The sequence below is a fragment of the Lissotriton helveticus genome, chromosome 10 (assembly GCF_964261635.1).
Source record: "Lissotriton helveticus chromosome 10, aLisHel1.1, whole genome shotgun sequence".
Lineage (NCBI taxonomy): Eukaryota > Metazoa > Chordata > Amphibia > Caudata > Salamandridae > Lissotriton > Lissotriton helveticus.
This window is the reverse complement of record NC_136071.1, coordinates 1,044,596,368-1,044,621,557: the sequence shown is the minus strand read 5'-3', so window position 1 is coordinate 1,044,621,557 and position 25,190 is coordinate 1,044,596,368. Positions and strand designations below refer to the sequence as shown.

The 25,190-nt window shown below is 44.3% G+C and overlaps 1 protein-coding gene across 1 annotated transcript in view; it reads right to left on the bottom strand.

Annotated features, from left to right (window-relative positions):
- Window positions 1-25,190, bottom strand: part of PLXDC2 (plexin domain containing 2) — a 1,000,652-nt gene that overhangs the window by 825,029 nt on the left and 150,433 nt on the right. The window contains exon 2 of the mRNA XM_078663746.1: window positions 5,281-5,427. Within this exon, the coding sequence (XP_078519872.1) occupies window positions 5,281-5,427 (147 nt within the window). The remainder of the gene's footprint in view (window positions 1-5,280; window positions 5,428-25,190) is intronic.

The window sequence follows — 25,190 nt, the reverse complement described above, 5'->3', positions numbered from 1 at the left end:
TGCTCCAGCACCACCTCCCAAATGCCCAAGATGGCTGTTACTTCTAGCCAACGACTGACATGTCTTTTTTGAGTGTCCAGAACTGGAAATCTTCTAGAAAGAGGTGGGCGGCTCTCTCAGAGATAGTTTTAAAATCAAAATTGATGTTAATTTGCCACTAGTCCTTTTCGGGGATGATGGCCTATTCTGTCAGACGGCTTCACAGTCACATAGAGGTCTACTATTATATTTGGTCTTATTAGCTCGGAGAGAGATCTGCAAGAAATGGAAAAATCCCTTATCACCAAAAAGTGAGGACTGGCTTACAGCCTTGTTTGCTGTGGCCCGACTGGAATATGAAGATTTAGAGGATAAGCCATTAAACATCTGGCATCCTTTTATGAGTTGGGGTCGTAACTTAAGATTAAGATAGTTGGTCCTGTGATCACACCAAGCTCCCTCACAAAAGGGATTGGTCGGGTGACCAAAGCGAGTGCAGTAAGCCGGGAGGCCCACAGATCGCCACAGCTGCTTCATAAGACCCGCAGAGGCTTAAAAGGTGAGATGAGGACCAAAACAATATATATATATATATATATATATATATATATATATATATATATATATATTTTTTTTTTTTTTTATATCATTTTATGTTGTGTCTCATTTGTGGTGTATTCATTGTGTTACTGATGTGAGCATGTTGCACAGACGCTTTTCACATTGTCTCTGGGATAAGCCTGACTGCTCTTGCAAGCTACCAAGGGGGCGTGATGTTTGGTGTATAACTACTTGTCGTGAGTAGAGTGGTCAGTTCTGCCTGGCTGAGGTGCATACCCTAGCCAACCAGAAACCCCATTTCTAACACCCAGGTTTACAGAGTTTAGTATATGTGTGTTTGCATCAAAATCTTTGGGTGGATGCATGGGAACGCCCATGCTCCATTCTTGGAACGCCTCCCTGATGCAAGGTAGCACTGCCTTGCATTACTTTATTTTTGACTAAACAAAGCAAATCGAGCTTTACGTGGCTTAAGGAAGCTTGAGTTGCTTGGCTTTTGCTTAATAAATGCCAACATATATTTTGTGTTGCAACTGTGTCCCAAAAGTAATGGAACCTCAATGAAAAATGTTAGAAAGTCCCAGCCTAAGTGTAACCCTCACCACTGATGGAAAAATATGGCTGCCTGCACACCTCACACGATTGAATGGTTCAACAATATTGTGTCATCCTACAACAGTATATCAGGTTTGTAAGTGTTTCTTGTGTCCGATGCTATGACACCTATATTGCATATGTTCTTAAATAGGATATCTTCCATAATCTGCAAATCTAGTTATTTTTATCAACATTTTCAGTTGCCTTGTATACAGGCATACATGCAAATTTCCTGTGGACAGGGAAGACAAATAACTATTGTAAATGTATACATTCTTGGTAATTAGTTTATAAAAAAAAACGTAATCTTGAATAGGTCGAGAGTAATTCTGTTAGTGAAAATAATGCAAACATATATATGGATCTCGATCGCCAGGGACACAACGCTCCAGTATTGGGCATATATTTGACAAATTACTGTTTTCAGATTTGTGGGATCAACTGGGTCAACTGAAAAGAACCATGACAATGACCCGATAATGCATTACGGTGCCAAAAGAGAACCCTGCACTGGAGCATCAGATCCGATTGGAATCAAACTATCTGATGACGCCGATGACTTGTTACATAGGATGTTGAGTGTTCGCTAGCTTTCTTTGAGGCGTTGTGGTATTTTGGTTGTGTGACTGTGCAGGTGATAATAACGGTCCAATAATAATACCATCATTATTTTACAAATTTCAAGAAGGCAGAGCAAGCACTAAGGGCCAGATGTAGGTAAAGTGCATTTACCGATTCTAAAATACCGAATTTTATCGATTCAGTTTTATAGAATCGGTAAATGCTAGGTAGCAAAAAAATCGGTAAAAATTACAGAATCGGTAAGATTCAGTATTTACCAAATTAGTATTTACTGATTTGGTGATTGACATTCATTCCTATGGCCCATTCAATGGAGGCTCGGCCCGGAGTGTTCAAGCTGCATGAATTGCGTGTAGTTCCTGATAGCATGTGATACTTGTGTGTGGATGCTTATATGTATGTATGCCAGTGTATGGTACATCTTATTGAGGCTTGTCGGTTCCATTTTGAAAGCCCAGTGTCTGGAGAGATTAGTAGAGATTAGGAGTGCAACCACAGACAGGATATATGGATTGCTGGCATTCTTGGGGTGGGAACACACACACTTGAAGTTGAGCAGGACATCTTCTGTGAATAGCAACTGCCTTTTTGATTCCAGGAACAGTTATTGATCATTGAAGCTTGGGCTCATTGTCTGGGAAATGATGGGTAAGACTCACACTGAGGACCAGTGAATCATGATAGAGTGGAAGACTAAGACTTTTGAAATTGTGTGACACTGAAGTATAGAAAAAGTAATGAGTGGAATGTTTGAATGAATCTCAGCCACTGGTAATTATTTGAGCTGTATTCCAGTCCTTCTTTATTTTGCAAACCATGTCAGCTAAATTTGGACCCAGCCATATGCAAATCAGTCATGACTGTGCCCCAATGGGAATAGTCCAGCCTGAAGTAAGCGCTTTCTTCCTAGAACAGATGGAATTGGTGACCTCCCTTCCGTGCCAGTAGAGGGCCACCGCTGGGGCAGGGTCATTGCCCTGGATTGTCATGCTCAGGTTGCAGTAAGGAGCAGTTACCAGTTTCATGGAGCTGATGAAAAAGATGTCGACACCGATGAGGGCTGTCCCGAGTCAGAGGAGGCCCAATGCATCATTGGGCAAAGACTGCTAGAGATTGCAGAACCTCAGCGTCTGTAGACTGGAGCCGGCAGAAACACACCCTGGATCCCTGCACTTGTCAGCAGCCATTGGGTTAGGTAAGACTGTTTCAGATCTGTTGCGGACTTGCATGAACTTAACCTGGAGCACTGCTGAAGTTGACACTGCAAGCCAAACTTAGACTTTTTCATGTGGATATTAGCATAGGCAACATCTTCAAGTCACCTCTAGTATCAAACGGTGGATAACCCGCGTAATTAAAAAAGGGATGTAAGGACTCTTGTAAGTGTGCCAACCTTAAGACACGGTGGATATTATTTAGTGTGTTGCCTCTATGCTTTTCTGCTTCAATTAAAATATTGCTTTTTTCATAAAAGCAGGTATTTTACTGGACATTCACCTTATTGAAATTACTGTTTGTACTTGAAGTCTTTCACCTGTGTATTTCTTACAACTACTTCCTCCTTGAAGAGCCTCGGACTGCTCGACCTGTACTACCACTAAAAGTGATGTGGTGAAAGGGTTAGTAATTGTCTCGGTTACTAAGGATTTATCATAGGTTGGGCTTCAAGAGTGCAGGAGTAAACGACCACAATCCCTAAGTATGGGCACAGTAACCCCTGCTTCCCCCATTGCCCTCTGAAAAAGGTTCTGATAAGAAGGGAAACAGAAAAGGGAAAAAGGTGCTTAGAGCGCTCTAGTCACAATAGGTGCAAGAGAGCTCACATCTAGCATCACAATTTTCCTAGGGCATGGTCCAAAGAGGACCTAGATAAAATATATTTGCTTGGTCATCTTGAAATCAAAGGTTAAACGATTAAAGGGGTCAGTATAATGTGCCTCACAAGGGATGATTAGGAAACCCTAAAGGGGACACTGAAAATAGAGCACACTTGATTCCATTAAAGAGAAAGAAAGTGGCAATGGTTTCCAGTTGTGGAAACTAAAATTAAGGAGTAGTCTTTATAGAGAGAATGAGAGGCTGGAATGTTGGGTTTGCTATTCTTCAATTCAGACAGAATTTTGGCAAATTTTGAATATTTCTTTCGAGTGATTTACACAGTTAGGTTTCGGGGCCTAAAAAGGTGGCACTTGCTTTTCTATTATCCACACTAGATTTAACAGGGCCAGATGTACAAAGTTTTTTTGATGTCGCTAATGGCCTGATTTGCAGAATCGGGCCATTTGTGACCGCAATAAAGCCTTTTTTACATGTACCAATCCCTATTTTGCTAATTGGGAACCTACTTTTGAATTACAAAATAGGTTAGCGATTCAGTATTAGAAAGGGCATCCTTTCCTAATAGCATTTTGCAGTGGTATATGTGAATATTTTGTGACTGAAATGTGGTCGCAAAACGTCTGTATTTTTGCCACGTACTTAAAGCAGGTAGTAACTCAATTGTAAATGGAAAGGGGTCCCCAGAGAACCCTTCACCTTTGTGAAAGTGCGAAAATGTCTTTTAAGAGTAGGCAGTGATCCAAACAGACCACTGTCTACTCTTAAAAAATTAAACAAAATCTTTTCATTTTTGTTTTTGTAATGCAACCCGTTTTCCATTACGGAAAAAAAATTGCTTTATGTAAAAGCACAGACATGGAAGTCTACTGGACCCAGGAGTCCACCATCCCTGTGTTTTTAGCGATTCCCAATGGTCGCAAATTGTGATCTACCTTATGAAAAATATTGTGGTAGGTCCATTTGCGGCGCACTGGGAATCGCAAACAGTGAAAAACACACTGTTGTACATAGCTGTTTGCGATTCCCTAATAGAGAATCACAAAAATGTGCTATTGGGGAATCGCATACTGTAGTCTATGTACATCTAGCCCTCAATAATTTCCTGATCGAGCTGCAAGCTACTTTAAAGAACATGAACAATATCCAACGTGCCACACACTATTATATTCCTGGAGCTTTATATATTTGTATGCACAGGTGTCAGTGTTACCAACTGGCACGTGCAACACGTCTGATGAGTGCGACCAGGCTTGTAAATTGAGCTTCTGTTACTGCAGAATTTGTGTCTGCTGCAAGCACGCCATTTAATCACAGTGACCGATAATGTGCAGAAAATTATAAAGCAAGACAACTTCATGAAAACCAGTCTCGAAGATCACCCAGCATCTGCTGGGGCCTAATGGCTTTCCTCCAGCTATGCGCTGTGCTCAATTACTGCATGCACAGTAACAGATGTAGCAAAAAAAATCTGCATCATTAAGGTGTACCCTGCTGTCTTTCTGTGCGCCCATGTGTACTGTGAAGCGTGATGCTGGCCAATCATTTCACTGACTGGATAATGTGTTGTGTTAGCAAACCTCCTCGAGTTATTATCTTTTTACAGATGACTATCTCTACTTCTTGTTGCTCAGTCACAGGACTTAGTCTGCTGAATCAATAGCAGAGCTGCAAAAGCTCATTACAAGAAACAAATTCCAGTGTATGCTGTAAAACACTTCTTACTGCGGCTTGACGGTGGGTGTTGGAGAGAATACCGTGAATCTTCACTTTGTCTTTTTCCATTTGATCTATGTTCACCCAGAGATCCCTGCTGGCCGGATCCAGGGGACCAAATGTTCTTGAGGTATAGTAATTATGATCCGTATCCTCCTGCAAAGAAGAGATAAAGGCGAGTAAAAAAAAGTTAGCATGACAGTTTGTACTCTTGTAAAATGGAAAAATATGTAATTTGTAATAACACCCATAGCTGTTGTCAAACACAATACACAGAGAGGTCAGTACACAGTATAAATCTGTAACCTGTTGAATATGCAAATCTAGATTACATGTCAATGTATTCGTAGACACATAAATTCATTGGTGACTAATGCAGGCACAACTTACTATTTCTGTACATATTAACTCTATCCTCTCCACGTTTCTGACAGTGGAACTGGCATAATAATAATAATATGTTGTATAACTCAGGGACTCAGTTGACAATCTATGAGACAAATGAGGGAGAAGGATGGATTAAATATATAAGGTTAGGATAAACAAGCATATTTAATTGTGGTCTCTTCATTTCTTCACATGAAATCATATTTGCATATGGAGAAATCTCTTCACCAGCAACCCTTGAAAAATATGAGGGTTTGGGACACGTTCCTAAACTTATTTTGCAACTTACACCGCCCTCAAAAAGGAACAAGATTAGAAGTAATACTAATAAGGGAAAAGGAAGAAAATTGCTTGTAAACCCCAGAAGGTAAAATTTAAGGAGACTTCACTGTTTTCACAGTACCATTTTTTTAAGCGGCTCAAATGGGAACACACATTTTCTCACCTCAATCTGCACTTACAATCCTATAAAAATCAGCCATCTGTTGTATGTAATGTAGTTTTAAAGTGTTACTAGAATGGAAAAATTGACAACAATGATGTTAGTTCATGTCTGCTTAGGAACCCACATTTGCTGTGCCTGGCCACTTGCGTTTACAGACTTTGGGGCATATTCTCAAGAACGTGTGATAACCATCGCAAAAGTAACTCAACGCAACTTCCAGCATCGCAGTCTATCATGGGAAAATTAAGCTGTGTTAACCAAGCATTCTCAACACGTCTGTATCATGTGATATCTCCAGATTACGTGTCAACTGACCGCGTTAAAATCAAAGCCACACTGCAAAAAAGCAAAACGCAAATAAACCGGCGGTGAGGCCAATCGCGATACTAACATCAGTGAAAACCAGCTACAGGCCTGCAATTCACACACGTCTTGCGGGAAAAATCACTGTAAAAGTAGAAAAAAACTGACAAACAAATGCCAAACAACAGGAAAGCACAATGGATGTTGCCGGAGCAAGTATGGAGGAGCTGGCTGATGTGGGCTGATGAGGGGTTTGAGCCCGAAACAGGTCCCAGGATGCTTGTTTCCGGTCCAGGGAAGACATGGCTTGGCAGTTTGGGCTGGACTGTTCCCATGAGGCACAGGGTCAGACTGATTTGCATATAGTCATGTCTGAACTAGGGTGGTGGAGTGAGCTAAAGAATGATGATAGATTAAACCCAGATCAGTTGACTGGGGGTGAGTGCTTGCAATGTTCAGCACTCCGTCCATCATCACCTTTGGTTTTGCTTTGTTCGCCCAAAGTTGGCAGGGTATGCCCAGATGTGGGTCTCTTGCTCACTTTGCCACTGATTCAAGATAGCCTGGCTAATGAGGGCTGTGAGCCCGAAACCGGTCCCAGTATGCTTGTTTCCGGTCCAGGGAAGACATGGTTTGGCAGTTCGGGCTGGACTGTTCCCATGAGGCACAGGGTCAGACTGATTTGCATATCGCCATGTCTGAACGGGGGTGGCAGAGGGAGCTAAAGAATGATGATGGATTAAACCTAGATCAGTTGACTGAGGATGAGTGCTTGCAATGTTCAACACTCCGTCCATCATCCCCTTTGGTTTTGCTTTGTTCGCCCTAAGTTGGAAGGGTATGCCCAGACGTGGGTCCCTTGCTTGTTTTGCCACTGGATTCAAGATAGCCTGGTTGATGAGGCCTGTGAGCCCGAAATCGGTCCCAGGATGCTTGTTTCCGGTCCAGTGAAGACATGGCTTGGCAGTTCAGGCTGGACTGTTCCCATGAGGCACATGGTCAGACTGATTTGCATATAGCCATGTCTGAACTGGGGTGACGGAGTGAGCTAAAGAATAATGATGGATTAAGCCCAGATCAGTTGACTGGGGGTGGGTGCTTACAATGTTTAACACTCCATCCATCATCCCCTTTTGGTTTTGCTTTGAGAGCCAGAACTTCACAATCCCCCAGAGGACTTGCCTGGTACCCTGGGGTCAGGGAAGGCCAAGGAGAAGAAGAGTAGGAAGAAGCGCTTCAGTCTGCAGGAAAACAGGATCCTGATAACGGAGGTCATCGAACACCAGCAACAACTGTTCGTCACCTCCACTGTGTCATTGGCAACCAAAAATAGACTATGGCAGTCCATCGTGGACAAGGTGAATGCAGTCAGTGTGCTGAAGAGGACAAAGGAAGAGGTCAAGAGGTGCTGGAATGATGTCAAGCGCAAAACCAAGCTGAAAGTCGGGCAACAACCGAAAGTCAGCAATCCCAGATTGGAGCTGGGAGTCCTGTGCCACAGGAGGAGCTGGACGATATGGAGGAAATGGTGTTCACAGTCATAAGTGGGGAGACGGTGACTGGAGTCGGGGGACCGGACACTGCTCAACATGACCAGACACAACAGCAACAGGGTGAGTAACGACCAAGGGCTGGGGGAATGGGGGGAGATGGCCACAATGGCACACATGCACAATTGAGCTGAGCACATCTGTGGACAAACCATGACCCAGAACCCAACTCCCACCAAGAGACCAATGTACCCAAGTATGCAACATCTGGAGAAGTGTGGCTCAATGGTTAGAGCAGGCAGACCTTGATGCAGAGCTCTGGCCAGGGACCAGGGTTCGATTCCCGCCTCGGAGGGTCTCCGGCTCATTAATTCCCCTGACTGGATATTCTCGCCTCAGTGCCTGTTCTGATCATGGGTCCCACGCTGCAACTCTGGGTAATAGCTTGCTTAGTCTCCACAACGGCCCCAAAAGCGCTGGGATGCCTAGCTGCACCTGGAGCTGCCCAGGAGTTGACATTTCCCAGGAAAGCCAGGAAGGGTTCCTAAGCGGTATACGGACAGCGCCGGGACACCTCCAGTGGAGGTAGCTGTGCGCTTTACAAATTCCTACATTTACATCTCAACATCTCAGCACTGAATATGCACAGAAGGCAAAGGCACATCACAGAAAAGGGATAAGGGGCAGCAAAACAGAGCAGCAAGGACCACCCCCCGAAATGCAGCACAAACACATGACATGCAGAACACAGCAACACTGACAACCATGTGGCACAAACCGCAGCACGTCCACAACAGAACATAGGACACAACTGGTGCCGACTGGGTGTAGACACTACCCAATCACAAGTGGCATTGCAGGGAAATGTGAGATGACAATGTACAAGTACAAACACACACATGTCTGTTGTCAAAATGTCCACTGTCCCCCATCAAATAGGCAGCTCCTCCCAAACAGCCACGCTGGACTGCCATACGCCAGGCCAGCCCACTACGCTTACACTCCAGGGGGGGACAACAACTCAACATGTGCCAGGACTCTCCTGTAGTGATCTGCTGTCAGCATGCTACGGCCACTCCCTCATGGCTGGTTTACATCCACACTACACCCATCTAGCACACGCATCACAGCACATGTGACCCTGCCAATAAAAAGGGCAAAGCACACATGCATGACGCCATTTCCAACCTCTCTCAGGCTGTATCCGTGTGGTGTGCATGTAGGCATGGGGGGCCAGGGGCCTGCGACATCACATTCCACAGACCCAGAGGTGACATGATGACGTCTGCACCACAATACCCAATTATAGAGGGTCCAAGACTAGTGAGGTACAGACTTGGTGGTACCGGATACACTATGGCTAGCACAGGCACACCGCCACGGGACGGTGACTTTCGGTGCACTGATGTAGGGGCAACTTAAGTGCTCAGCAGGTGTGCAGGTTGTGATGGTGCATCGGCCCAGCCTTCCGGATGGCTCAGGTTTTGTGTGCCCTGCAGGACCGCAGTGTAGGCCTGAGCCAGCGGGCAGCGCGGGACTACCGCCACGTGGCGTCGCCTCCTGGATCACAGAGTTAGTGGCATCTCTAAGGCTGAGCTGGTGTGCAGCCTGCGATGATGCTGGGTGTGCTGGTATGTCCTCTTCCATGGAGAAATCAAGGCCCAGCACTAAATGTGAGACCTGGGGGCCCACAAAGCGGAGCTCCATGATGTGGAAGGTGCCTTGTCTGTGGGCCCCGGGCTTGGGGCTTGCACCGTAAGTGGTGGGCCTCATTTCTACACGTCGGTGGCGGAAGGTGAATAGTGAGGCCTGTGTGGGTATGCACCGCTGGGCGGCGGGTGGGGCTGGGGTGCAGCTGCCTGGGTGCACAGCGTGCAATTGTATGTACTTTGCCATTCAGGTATCTGGACTCTGTTTCAGATGACGGGTCTGTTTCAGATGAGAGACCTGGTGAACTGCACTACACACCGGCACATGGTTGGAGACACACCAGTGGCAGCATGTGAGCAGTGTGGCCTGGGTGTGCAGTGTCGGCACTCTCTCTCCCTATCCCTCTCTTCTTTTCTCTGTGTCTCTCTCCCCCTCTCTGTCTGTCTTTCCCTCTCACCCTCTCTGTCCGTCTTTCTCTCTCTCCCTCTCTGTCCATCTATCTCTCTCCCCGACTCAGTCCATCTCTCTCTCCCCCTCTCTGTCTGTCTATCTCTCTCTCCCCCTCTCTGTTCATCTATCTCTCCCCCTCCCTGTCCGTCTCTCTCTTTCTCCCACTCCCTGTCAGTCTCTCTCTCCCACTTTCGGTCCATCTATCTCTCTTTCCCCCTTTCTGTCCGTCTATCTCTCTCCCTCTCTTACTCTCTCCTTCACTCTCTCTCTCTGTCCCTTGATGTGTGCAGGACACATCTTCCCATCATGATTTTTGTCTTGCAGGCTGTGACCTAAGAAGTGTCCCGAGGGGTGCCGCCATGTGTCTTCATTTCTGTTCTGTGTTTGTTTTAATACATTTTCATTTGTTGCTTCGAAGGTGTGATGCTCATTTTGACCACAACACATGCATGTCACCAGATGTGATTGTGCAACATCAGGCAGAATAATGGGTACATGATTCCGTGTAGTCAATGTGGAATGTCTTTTTCCAAGGGGGAGTGGGGGTGGCCTGGGGGTGGGGGGTCCTGGGGGTGGTGGTGGTGTGTGTTGTGGCTCTCTTGGGTGTTCGGGCTGCATGATGAGTGACTCCATGGCATCTGTTGTTCTTCAGGTGTGGCTCTGGGCTGGGCTCTCGTTTGTGGTGCAGGCTGTGGTCTGACTTTACACCAGGTCAGAGCAGGTTTTAGTTTCCTGCTGCTACCGTGCCTTATCACATGTTTTGTGATCTTATCGCCAATCTGGCTGGTCATTGAGAATGTTGCCGAGTGGTGTTGTTGCAGCCTTTTGCTCGGGAACACCTACTCTGCATCTCATTAGCAATAGTTGCGAGGGTCATCTGTGGCGATGCTTTTTGTGGCTGCTTTCGCAGGTAAACTGGTGATATGGGCTGTAAGCACCAGCTTGTGAATGGGACAATAAATGTATTGCGACTTTGGCTGCAATAAAGTGCCTTTAACTCGGCAATAGCTCCTTGAGAATATACCCCCATGTGTTGTGTGGCAACGTGCCATGCTTGAGCTTTCCACTGAAGCCGTGATGGAATATGGTCATACAGATCAACCTAACTAGCATTGTGTGGTATTATTGATTTTTCAGCTACATTTGGTTGCGCTATTTGACTCTACAATGGACAAGGTTCTTATCATGTAGATCTTACTGTTATGGAAGACTACAGATTCTTAGACAGATGTTACCTTAAGTAATATCCGGGGGTATGGCAGAGGAAAATTGAGTTTTCAATATCATGCATATATAGGTGAACAAATTGGGTTAGTGGTTGAGAGGGGGTGAAACCCTGCTTAGGCAACAACTACAGTCCTTGTCAGGGTGAAGTTACAAGCAATCCCTAAATTAATCTGTGCTCAACCCTCTGGTATCTTGGCACAGTGTAATCGGGCTTAACTTAGAGACACTGTGTAATGTATTTATGCAGCAATTCAGACAGTAATGAAGTGAAACATAACACAAGAAAGGTTCCACACCAATTTTTGAAATAAAGTAAAGTTTAATAAATAATTTAGGATCAGAACAACAAAAATGCAATCAGTAGAAGCAGAGATATGCAACTTTAAATATTTATGTGAAAATAGCCCCAAAAAATACAAACTGCCAACTGTGTTTATCTGGTCATGTGGAACAAAGTCACAAGTTCAGGCTGACTACGATGGAGTGCAGGCCCACCAACGGGACCAAGCTAGGCCTGTTGAACAAGAATTCTGGTTACAGAGTGCTGAAATAGTCTGCATCAAGGATGTGTTGCACAAGTGAGACGATGTGAGGTCCTGGTGTTGATATGCGTAGTGCGTCAACAGTTCCAGGAGGCTGCGAGGCTGTCATAAGAGCTTAGTGAGGTGATGCATCAAGCTGCAGTTCTGATGCGGAGCTTTGGGAGGCAATGCATCACACTGTGTTTGTTCTGCTGGCACCACAGTTTGGCTTGCAGTTTCAAGGGACTACGTCGGAGGGCAAGAGTCACAGCTGGCAGAGTCAAGGTGCTGGGTTCGAGATTATTGGAGCCTGTTCTGTCCCTTTGGCTCTGATCAGGAGGAAAGCCAACTAGACCTTGGAGTCTCTTTAGTGGTCCTTGGTGCAAGCTGCAAGTCTAGGATTTCTCATTCAGGCAACAGGCCAGCGTGGCAGGTCAGCAGAGTTGCAGTCCTTCTTGCAGCACAGTACTCCTTCCTGAAGACTTCCACCGATCCATATATGTACTGAAGAGTGTGGACTGAGGGTCCAATAGTTATGCCTAGTGCCTACTATGAAGTAGGGGAACGTTCTGGAGGTTTTCACCTCCTGGAGGTATTTGGAATTTCCTGCCTTTATGCCTTGGTCCCAGATTGTCTGGAGTCACAATAGACTAGTATCAAACCTTTTGTACACATGCTCAGGGAGGGCCTTTGTGATGTGCAACTGTGGTAACTGACCGCTCCTCCCCCTCATCCAGTCATGTGACCCAGGCACAAGCTGCAGGCACCAAATGATTAAGACAAGAAAATGCCAACTTCTTAAAAGTGGCTATTTCAGAATGTTCCGCCTAGGGCCTATCTTAACAGTGTCCTATGTGTATTAAAAAGGGATGTTGTGGCCTGGTAAGATGTCTATCTTGCCAGGTTGAAATGGTAGTTTAAACTGCCCACACAGGCTGCAATGACAGCCCTAGGACATGTTTTAAGGCACTACATGAGTGGATGGCACAATAAGTGCTGCAGGCCCGCTAGTAGCAGAGACTGGGTATACAGTATACCACAATACAAGGGAATAATAAGTAAATTAAATATGCCAATAGGTGGAGGGCAATGTTTAGGTAAGAGAGCACAATCATGTTACCATGTTTAGGGCAGAGAGGATAAGCACTTTAGCACTGGTTAGAAGTGGCAAAGTGCAAAAAGTCTTAAAGCCAATAAAAATGAATTCAGAAAATTTTTTGAAAGGGTGAAGGCAAAACTTTTGGGGGAAGACTACCCTAAGGCTCTCCAGTCTATCAATATGTTTACTATACTTAACTCTTCATATGTACCTTGATAATCTATCTATCTATCTATCTATCTATCTATCTATCTATCTATCTATCTATCTATCTATCTATCTATCTATCTATCTATCTATCTATCATCAAAGTCAAGCTACATACATTTTGATTTAATAATAGGACATTTTTGCCTGGTTCTCATGATTATTTTCCAATCTACTTATAGCATGATAGTGATATTGTCCATATTCTCAAACATAATCTCAATAGTAGCTGGTGGTGGTGTTGCGCAGCAGACAATTCTAAGTACTGGCAACTGCAGTAGTATACCGTATTCTTGGAGGAGCCTCTCTACTAATGTGGGGGAAATGGTTGAGTTTAACTGTAGGGACCCCGTCTCCAAGCTGCACAATAATGCACTAATGGGCTGAATGTGTGAGGTTAGGAGAAGGCCTCATTTGCTCTCTTCCAAGATTAGCCTTCACTCATATGTTAGAAACTTAGTGATGTCAAAACTGATAAAGTACAATGCTTTATGAAAAAATAGAATGTGTTTTGAAAAAAATGAGCAACTCAAATAAGTTAAAAAACACTCATTGCAGGGGACACTCACCTGGCAGAGAATACTACCATGCCTCTCCTCCTGAAGAACTGGTGAGTTGCTGGAGACATTTTCAGGCTCCATCATCATTGCTTTTGTGTACAGCTAGCATCAGGGGATTCTGCCACAAAGTGGGCCCTCATGCCTATTATGTTTCCTCACAGGACACTGTATTTGGAGATGTTGCGCTCTGTTAATAATTGCCTCACTACAACCACTGCATTTAGGAGTATTATTCAAAGTGGCCCCTACTATTATCTTCCTTAAGTTCATTTGCATCGTCTTAATAAATGGCAAGCACTTTGAAAATGTTTCCTTGTGCACCAGCATGTTGCCTCAATATAGCGCTTTCCTTTGTTTTCCTCAGCTGGTACCTGGACCATGTATTTTGACTGTCAATTTGTAGTATGAACTCCTCCCAAATGTCATGTTTCCTGCATGCTTTTCTGAGCCCTTTTTCTCTTTTTTTTATATTTGGTTCATTGATTCATTTATTCTCTAGAATGGTATTTTTTTAATATGAAATAATTTACATTATTTTTCAAATCTATGTACATTCATGATTCACTTAGTCACATTGTGCTGATTACAAGTTTTCAGTCTGTAACTAATACCTCTGTTGTATTGCTATTCGACTCTTTGCCTCAGGTGCTTCAAGAGAGCCAGTGGTTTAAAGGAACTTCCCCCTTTTTCCCTGGCCCTTTTACTGTATATAGGGGAAATAGGGAAAATTAAGATTTCTGCACATCCAGCAACAATACTCTGTCAGACTCTAATCACTACGATACGGATGATGCTACCTCTCAGATGTCTGAGTCTCATTTAGGTACCATTCCCAAGGCTTCCTCATTAAGTAAAATGCCAAAGGGATCAAACAAAAGACCTATAAAGATCGTCCATCTCCAGTGAAATGTACATTGGCTTCTTTGGCTCTGATTCTTAAAGAAATCCGTGCATTGAAGCCATTCATGGAGACGACTACCTAAATCTTGCAACATTTAGATGATAAATGGTCTTCTTTAGAATAATGAGTTTCAATGGTAGAACAAAAAACTGAAATTCTTCAGCTTGCAACATTGTGTATTTCTCATCTAGAGTCAGAAACTCTCTTCTAAAAAAACATGCCAAGGTCCTTGAAAATTTTATTAGCAGTAACAACCTGCGCTTATATGGACTTCCTGAAAACACTGAGGGTTCTGATCCCACTGCCTACTTTTAGTCTTTTTTTGCCAAAACCTCATGATATGCCCTCTAAATACAGCGGGCACATATACTTGGTCCCAGAGTTTCTACAAAACAATGAAGATATATTTTGTTGTTCCTGCAATATACAGACAATTCAAATTATGTCAGCTGTCAAAGCCCCCAAAAAAATTTCCGGGCCAGTTACTGCAGGTAGCTGGACACAATTTCTAGATAAGCGCCCTCAGTTGAGAGCTATGAACACTAGAGTTGGTCTAATTCACAGATCCCTATTTAAAATGATAAGCAAGGAAAAAACAACTACGTATGAGGAGCCTGCTGCACTTAAGAGATTTCTCCAGCAACGCGGAGCAAAGGATATAGATATTTCAAAGATTGTTTCTCTTGCCTGTTTTTATTTAATAATAATGAAGTAATAGTTCTCTATTGTCAAATTGTTACAATGTTTTTTCTCTTGTGAGCTCAAACGTTAATTCTATAATGTCTTTTTTTTATGATACAGGTATGTGTCTTCACTTCTCGTCCCTGTAAGGTCTCACCTTTATGTGATGTCTTCATCCAAGTCAAGGTTGCCCTGCCTTCCTGTGGAGTTAAGTGTTGTTACTGTAGTCTTCCTGTGTTGCCAAGCAAACTCTTGTTTTTGTGTTTTGAAAGTATGTGCTTCAGTTGTCATTTGTGAGACTTGTACTATCTTTGTTTTTTGCTTTACTATTTCCTTACTGATGTTTGTTTCTATGGTTCCACTCTCTTTTCTTCTTTCCTCTTTCCTGTCCTATCACCCTTTTCTCCCTTCCTTCGATATTCCCAGTTACCCACTTACCCTGAGGAGGTAGTTGGGTGTGGGCGAGCGAGCGCTGCATTTGCTGAGTAAGCAGCGTTTTTATTTCTATGTGTATTTGCTGCTGATTAAGAGCTGCTTGTACATTTTAATTGTTTTTCAGTTGCAGTCAGTCACTTTATTGCACTGTCAGCGCCTGAGGCGGAAAGCCGGGCGACTTTTAGGCTCTCATTTCTACCTCTGTATTTTTAATTCTATCACTAACCCCTCTGCTCGGGGACCAGTAGGCCGGTTCTCAGCTTTGGCGGCCATCTTGTGGGGAGGTTGGCTCGCCGGTCGGCAGGTCGGCAGACTAGTGGTGCTGACTTGGACCGGTGAGACTATATATTTCGTTGCTTCCGGTTCCGCGCAGCGGACACGAGCAGCGGCGCCTTCCTTCGGGCCAAAGGAGCGCCTAAGGAAAGCCCGTCTGCGCCCAGTCAGCGTCCCGGAGGCGGACGGGTGCGGTCGGGGAAGCTTCAGGTTCTGTGCCTATGGGTACCATGCTGAAGTATACTGCAGCAGCGCAACTGGCTCTTAAGAATGGGGTGAGCACCTGCTGCACGGTCTTTCCTGGGCGGCATAGGGGTAAGAGGCGATGCCCGGGCTGTGGCTGGCTTCCGGGCAATGCCCCCGCCTCCGTCTCTGCTACCATTGCTTCTTCCATCAAGCATTCATATATGCTACTTAACACAAGATAGGATCCCTTTTGCCGCAAAAGTCTTGGAGAAACTGTTAAACAAACAGTTATCTCAATATCTGATGGACGGCAATTGGCTGGATCACTCTCAGTTCGGTTTCCGTGTGGGACATGGAACAGAGACGGCCCTGATTACAGCAGTGGAGGAACTTAGGCAAATACTGGACAATGGATCGAAGGCCGCCTTGATACTACTCGACCTATCGGCGGCCTTCGATACAGTCAGCCACGAGATCCTTATAACGCACCTAAAAACAGCACACATACATGACTCAGCATGCGCCCTGATAGCCTCCTACTTAGAGAATAGAACCTTCTCAGTAGAATCAGGAGAAGCGAAATCCAACCTTTTCAACCTGCCATGCGGAGTCCCGCAGGGATCTTCGATGAGCCCCACTCTTTTTAATCTATATGTAGCTCCCCTTGCACAAATAATAAGGAACAGTGGCTTCACCCCAATATCCTACGCCGACAACACCCAAATTGTGGTGTCAATAAGTAAGGATGTACAGGACACAGCAGAAAAATTTCAACTCTGCTTGGCACAAATCAGCCAATGGATGAGAATGAACTGCCTAAAACTGAACGGGGACAAGAGTGAGGTCATGATATTAGGAGGGGACACAAACATATGGTCCCGCTCATGGTGGCCAAAAGATCTGGGAAGATGTCCAGTCATCAGAAAAGGTGAAAAACCTAGGAATCACGCTAGACACCAATCTCTCATTTGACGCTCAAGCCAGTATACTGGCATCATCACTGTGGTACATCCTAAAAATGATCAAAAAAATTCTACCTTACTTACCATATGATTCGCGCAAGACAGTGGTGACAGCACTGGCCTTGTCCAGACTGGACTACGGGAACGGCCTATATGCCGGAGCCAGGAAGAAAATCCTCCTCAAGCTGCAACGCCTGCAGAACGCAGCAGCCAGGCTGATACTCGGAATACCAAAGTTTGAGACAGTTAGCCACAAACTAAAAAACTTGCACTGGCTACCAATTGTAAATAGGATACAATTCAAATCACTATGCCTAGCATACAAAGCAATCAATGGAACTGGATCACAATTTCTAAAATCCCATTTACAATAATATGAACCAAATAGACTTCTCAGGTCCAGCCAAATAAAACTCATCAGGGTCCCTAGATTCAGGAGGGCTAACTGGGGCGGAAGAAGCTTCCTGGTACACGCAGCAAGAATCTGGAACCAACTACCACTAGACATAAAAACCAGCCCATCCTTGAAATCCTTTAGAAAGGAAGTTAAAACCTGGCTTTTCTCGGCACAGCTCTAATCAACCTCGTCAAGAGCCAGTGGTACATCTCAGCGCCAAGACGCCCTTGGGCATTCGCGAGCTATACAAATAGATAAATCAAATCAAATCAAATCAAGATCTTTGAGCAGACACGCTTTAGACATCTATGAGCTTCTGGTCACTGAGGAACCTTTTTGTCTGTTGCTCACAGAGACGTGGCTGCGGGAGTCCTCGAACCCAGACATAGCCACTGCAATCATCCCCTGACTATGTTATTTTTAGGCAGGATAGGGCGAAGGGCAGGGGTGGAGGTGTGGCAATCGTGGTGAAGAGGTCTGTTACATGCTCCATTATCCCTACTGACGTTATTCCAGGCTGCGAATACTAGGCCTTTTCCTTATTGTTGTCACCACACCAATCATGCACAGGGCTATTGATCTATAGGCCACCGGGACCCATGGGCTCTTTTTATGAAGAGCTGCATGCAGTGGTTTCGGCACTGTGTCTGAGGGCAGAGCACTGTATCGTGTTGGGGGATTTTAACATCCATATGGACGATGGGGCGAACGTGGATACTATTAAGATCGGTGATATCACTTTCCCCCTACCTTAATACACCCACTCACAGCAAAGGCCATACCCTTGACCATGTTTTCTCCACCATTCACATTGACGTCTCTATCCCTTCCCCTGTGCTATGGTCGGACCATTTCTTGGTTATCTTCCACATCCTAGGCACGAATAAACCACTATGCAGTACCCCTTTACAGCCTTGTCAGGCCCCACGGGCTTATCATCGGGTTTCTCCTGAAATGTTGGCTCAGGCGCTTCTACTTCACCCATGCCCGCTGTCTGGGACTTTAGAGAGGGATTTGGCTTCTATGCAGACATGGCTTATGGAAAGGTTAGAGGATCTTGCCCCCGAGATTGCTTCCCACAAATCTGCCAAACGTGCCTCTGAGCCATGGTTCACGGAAGCCTTGGCCTTGACACGAAGGCAGTTTAAGGTTGCGGAGAGGGCCTGGCGTCGCCAGTATGACATCACAGCTAAGGTGGCTTATAGGGCCTCCATTAAAGCCTATCATCAGGATATTCTGCTTGAGAAGAAAGCTTATTTCTCAAAGAGAATTGAGGCGGCCACCAATTCCTGCAAAGAGATATTTACAATTGTAAGGGAATTTACTGCCCCTAAAATGAGTACGCCGCTAAGTGCGTGTCCTCACTTGCCAATTTTTTTTCCAGCAAAATTAAGACCATTCAGGACTCCTTCTTGTTGGCTGGGGTAGTGGCTGACCCTGCCTCCAGTGCCAGGGCAGGGTCGTTCTCTAGCTATGGGCCCACGTTTTCGGAATTTCCACCTCTAGCCGTAGCTACATCACTGGAGCTCTTAGCTAAACTAAAGTCTGGGTCCCCTCTGGATCCCTGCCCAGCCACATTTTTGGCTAAAATAGCGGAGGTTATAAATCCCCTTGTTAATCCAGTGCTGAACCTTTCCCTCAGCACTGGAATGGTACCGTCAGCTTGGAAGCAAGCTATGATCATCCCGTTACTAAAAAAGCCCAGTTTGGACCCGGAGGTCTATGCTAACTATAGGTCTATTTCCCTCTTGCCAGCCTTTGCTAAAATCGTGGAGAAACACGTACATACATCCCTCTGTAGTTTCCTTGAAAGCCACAATCTGTTACATTCCACTCAATCCGGCTTCCGAGACGGCGCTGCTGGAAGTTACAGAGGCAATCAAGGAGGTATTGGATGCAGGAGGAAAGGCCATGTTGGTGATGCTCGACTTGTCGGCGGCCTTTGACACCGTCCCCCATGAGGGTCTCCTTACAAGACTTAGTGAGATCGGTCTGCGGGGGACGGTGCTCAGCTGGTTCAGATCTTTTTTAGCGGGCCGCTGCCAAACGGTCTGGGCCCCCCCTTGTTCGGCAGTAGTGCCGCCACTGGAGGTCGGAGTTCCCCAGGGCTCTGTTTTGAGCCCTACTCTTTTTAATATCTTTATGACCCCTCTGGCGGCGCTGGCGGAGTCGTTCGGGGCCCAGATCGTGTCGTATGCCGACGATACTCAGCTCCTCTTCACGTGTGGCAAGGGGTCTGAGTTCGACGGTGAGAACATCCGAGGGTGCCTTGGGGCTGTTTTTAAATGGTTCCAGCTAAACAGCCTCAAGTGTAACTCAGACAAATCTGAGGTGCTCTTTTTCGGCTGTCGATCTGATCCAAGCTGGCAGGATTGGTGGCCTGTAAATATGTTTCCTCTATCGGCGGCATCTACGATGGCCAAGAATCTTGGAGTTAAAATTGATAACAGCTTAACGCTGAAGTCCCAGATTCTTGCCTTAGCAGGAACATGCTTCGGCCTCTTTAAGATGCTCCATAAGTTCCTTCCCTTGCTCTCGTTGGCACACAGGAAAACTACAGTGCAAGCTCTTATTGGATTGCGGCTTGACTATGCCAATGTCCTGTACTTGGGCCTGCCGGAGTATCTTCTCCAACGTCTTCAGGTGGTTCAGAACTCGGCGGCTTGGGCCATTTTTGGCCTACATAGGCGAGCCAGAGCATCTGACAGAGCGTACACTCTTCACTGGTTGCCTATCCGGAAACAGATAGTTTTTAAGGCACTTACTTTGGCCCACAAGGCTTTTCATGCTACTGGGGCCAAATACATTCAGAAGCGGCTGGCTCTCTATCAGCCTGCCAGATCTCTGAGGTCAAAGTCGCAGGCTCTGGCTGCGGTCCCAGTCATAAGAAGAGTACGGACCGGTGGCCGGTCTTTCAAGCGTCTGGCGTCTCAGCTCTGAAATACCCTGCCGATTACTCTTCGTAGGAATACCAAATTGTTGGCCTTTAGGAAGGACCTAAAATCCTGGCTTTTTGCTCACTAGGCCTGCTCCCACGCCGCCTGCCACCCTGTTTCCACTGTTGGTCATAAAAGCGCCGGGAGTAGCCGAGCGCTATACAAAACACCACCTAACATTAACATTAACTTATTAAGAAAAACCCTAATACTCCCCAATATTTTATTCATTTCTTTCCTAATCTTGCTACTGTTCCAGTAATTCATTCTGGGTTACCACATGGAATATTAACAGGTTAGGTACCCTATTAAGTGGCAAAGGGTGTTATTCCATTTAGTTAAATTAAAAACAGATGAATAAAAACAGAAGAATCACACCTTTCTGAACTAGAGGTTGCATGTTAAAAAAAGATGCTGGGTAGGGAATCTCTTTTCCTTCCCAGCTTTGGGGAAGAAAAATGGAGTACTGATTCTTTCCCACGATAAGTTATATGTTACAGGTCTTAACCAAGAATCTGATTTTGAAAGTTGATGGATCATTGTTAAATGTCTCTTGATAACATACCTTTAACCATATGTTATGTATATGGTCCAGCTTTTGTTGACATTAATTTTTGGACCAAAATTTCTGATAAATTGCTCTTGTGTGAGGAAGAATATATTATACTTGGTGGTGAATGCAATCAAATTCATGATCCTATACTGAATACAAATTCAACAGTCAAACTTATCCGCACCAAAATGCATTCACAATTCAAATCCAACATCCACTGTCAATCAGTATTTGATATTTGGAGATTATGCCACCCGGAACTCCAAGAATACACTTTTTAAATTGGCCCAACATGTCCTTTATTCTGATATAGGATACATTTTGATATCAGTTCATGCACCAGTATAGACAGACCTTGACCTTATACTCTTTTCAACACATGTGAGTAGATAGTGCTTTAACAATTCACTGCTTTTGGATACTAAACTCACATCCCAATTTGAAGCCTTTGATTCTGATTTTTTTGTTATTAACACTACACCTGATTCTTCTTTTGCAATGATTTGGGATCCTTTAAAGCAGCGGCAAGAGGTTTTATAATACATTTTGGCTCGCAAAAGAAAATGTCTATGGAAGCCCAATCCAATCAATTACTTGACAAAATTAAAAACTTAGAATATACCTACTATCACTCTAAAATGAGACCTCACTACAAAATCTTATGGATGCCAAACTCTCCCTTAACAGACTAACTACATAGCTGCCACTTCTTACCTATTGAAGAGCAGTGTTCATTATTATGAGGGTAAAAATAGAATGGGCAAATTGCTTGCAAACTATTTAAAAATCAGAATAGACTCCTTGTGAAACAGCACAGGGGCTACTCTCTTTAAGGATAACTACATCTTAAATGAATTCATTACCTTTTATACAAATTTATATTCTAAAGAAACACAATCAGATCTGATCAAATACTTGCAAACCATTGCTTCTCTCGCCCACACCATATTCATATTGAGTTTAATCCACTAGAGGCAGAAATCTCATTTTCAGACATCACTCATGCAGTTTCTAAACTACGTTGAGGGGAAGCTCCTGGGCCTGATGGCTTTTCTATTGAATTTTATGGTGATTGTGCAAAACTTCCCCTTCCCAACATTTGCCTTTTTTTCACTCATTTGTCACTAAGGGTGCTTCTCAGGGCTCCTTCCAGGAGGCCATGATTTGCTTATTTCTAAAAGATAATAAAGATCTCTCTCAGAGCAAGAATTACCATCTCTTTAGTCAATGATGATTAAAGCATTAGTGCAAAGATTTTGGCACTAGGCATTGACCCTATTCTACCTGATCTCATAGGCCCTGAGCAGTCAGTTTAGTTAAGGATCGATTGGCCTCTGACAATGTTGGAGTATTTTTCCATGTCCTAAGCAAGGCCTCTACCAGGGCCCGACTGACTACCGGGTGTTTTGGAATTCTGATGAGCTGGGGGCTGATTTCACTGCGGTGGGGGCTGATTTCATTCATGGAGACCTGCGTGTACTTCGAAATAATTAAAGCAAAACTAGTTTTGTTCAGTACACCCAGGTCCCCATCAACTAAATCAGCCCCCAGCTCAGCAGCATTCCAAAATGCTCGGTAGTCAGTCCGGCCCTGGCCTCTACAATAGTTCATCCTATTGCTGCCATTGGTTTGGATGCATACAAATCTTTTGATAGGATTGGTTGGGATTTTATGTTTCATGCATTAACATGGATTGGTTTCACACCCAAACTGGTTGCTTTCATTTCCTTTCTATACACAGGACCTAAAGCTGAAATTTTTGCTAACGGTATGCTCTTAGACTAGTTTCCTTTGTTCAGAGGGGTACACCAAGGTTGTCCACTATCATCTCTTCTGTTTATTCATCATCATTATTTAAACTTTATTCAGTTTAGTAAAAACCATAAATGTGTATACACATTAGCATAGTACATACAAGTACACCGTCAGTGCATTAGAGTTTCAAATAATACATGTCTACCAAACTGGTAGGGCAAAATACAATACAACATTCAGTCCTACACCAAACTCATTCTAGCAGCAGGAAAAATGGCAGCAAAATGCCTGTGCATACACAAATTACTTGATCATGGGCATAATAAGGTACAGCAGCGCTGTTTCCAATGTGAAATTCAGCAAAACTGTCAATAGAAACATTACAGTTTTTCTTTTTTAATGATTTTTCCTCCATTTTTGTTTCTTTGGCTTATATGATATATTTTGTAGACCATACCAACAAGACGTACACTTATCAGAAATTGCGGTTTTGGAATAAGCTTCCAATCAGCATTATAGGTCTTTGTAAAAATGAATATTCTGACAAAATTCCTGTATTTTCTTGGGCTATACCACTTAGGGTGCCAAATGTGTTTTTAAGATGTTAGAGGGAGCTTTAAGTAGTTTTATTTGGGGGTATAGGGTGGCAAGGCATTCTAAAACTCTGTTACAACTATCATAAACACAGGGGAGGTTTGCAGTTTCTGGATTTTAAGTTATATTTTTGGGCAACATTCGCTGAACGTCTGTGCACTTTGCTTGCTCCAGTCGAACCGATTCAACCGCATTTGGTTACTATTTGGCATTAGGTGTGGACAAGCAGGCTATTTTTCTATAGAATAACAGACCCCAACTATTATAAACAAGTATGGTTTAAGTTTTTAAAGGAGACCGTAATTATCTGGTGAGAGATCTGTGCAAAATATGTGGTAAAATGAATTGATGGGGACGCATTGCTTTGGGATAAGCCAGCTTTTCCTGAGGTATTAGATGACTCAGCTTGTGAAATAAGGCAGAGATCAGGTATATTGACGGTGGGGTGGCTAAAAGTTTTTGTTTGGTCTTCTTTATTATTATTGTTTTTAATACTTACAGTTGTGGGATTACTTCCAGACTGAAGGCACAGCAATAACTGAATTGGAACCTCCATCTATTTTGCTTAACATCCTTAAAAATAATCATAAATCTTTGATATTTATTTATTTATTTATTTATTTTGAAGCTTGTAGAGCCCACAGCTACTTCCGTCCGGCAAAGTTGTCACGGCGCTAATTGCGGAAGACAGGTGGAGGAAGCAGACTACCAAGAGTTACAGGTGCTAGGGAAGGCCAAAAAAACCTGTTTTTTTGGAGTTTGCGGAAAATAGATTCAAAATTGGCCTTCCTGATGAACTCGGGTAAGGAGTTCCATAGATGGGCAGTTCTTACCGTAAAAGACCGGCCACCTATTCTTGCTTTTTAGAAACGGGGAGTAACAAGAAGTTCTTGGTGATTAGATCTCAGACTCCTCATCTGATGGTATTTAGGGAGTCTTTTCCTCAGGTAGTGAGAGCCTGTTTCTCTGATTGCCCTGTAGGCGAAAGTTAGCGCATTGAATTCAACCCTCCTTTATACTGGCAGCCAGTGCAGGTTCCGTAGATGAGGGGATATGTGGTGCCCTGTTGGGATATTTCTAATGAGCTTGGGGGACGCATTTTATGTAGTCTGTAGCTTTCTGAAGTAGTCTGGCAGACCCAGGCACAAACTATTAGCGTAATCGAACTGAGTCGCGATTAGTGTGTGTACCACAGTCTTTCAGCAGTCCATTAGTAAGAGATGGAGGAATCTCCGTAAGGACTTCTTTTTCAAAAAACGTGAAGAGAAAACATGGCTAATCGGAGTCTTGCATGAGAGGACGGAGTCAAACTTGAACTCCAGGTTCCTGGCCGAGGACACAGGTTGAGGGGGGGTATTAAGCTCGGGTGGACACCATAAGTCCGAGTGAGGCGGAGATGGCTGAATAAAGAATAGAACCTCCGTTTTGTCGGTATTCAACCTCAGACAGTTGTCAGTCATCTAGGCTGAAATATCGATCAGACAATGTCTAAAGTTTGAGAATTATACCTCGGATATATCCCTGAAAGAGAACACAAGCTGTGTATCATCGGCATCCGAGATGACACTTACCCCATGCTGTTCAATAAACGAGCCTAGCGGGGTGACATAAACATTAAAAAGAGTCAGGGTCACGGCCGAGCCCTGGGGAACTCCACAAACTATGGAGCGCGACGATGAGATGTGAGGATGTAACAGTATTTTCTGGGACCGGTCTTCCAGAAAGGAGCCAAACCATGATAAAGTGGTCCCTGTCACGCCCAGTTGTCTTAATCTATCAAGAAGGATCATGTGTGACACCGTATCGAACGTTGCTGTCAGATCTAACAACACGATCATTGCACAGTGACTATTATCCAAGGTCTCCCGGACAGTCTCAGTTATTTTCAGCAGTGCTGTCGCAGTGCT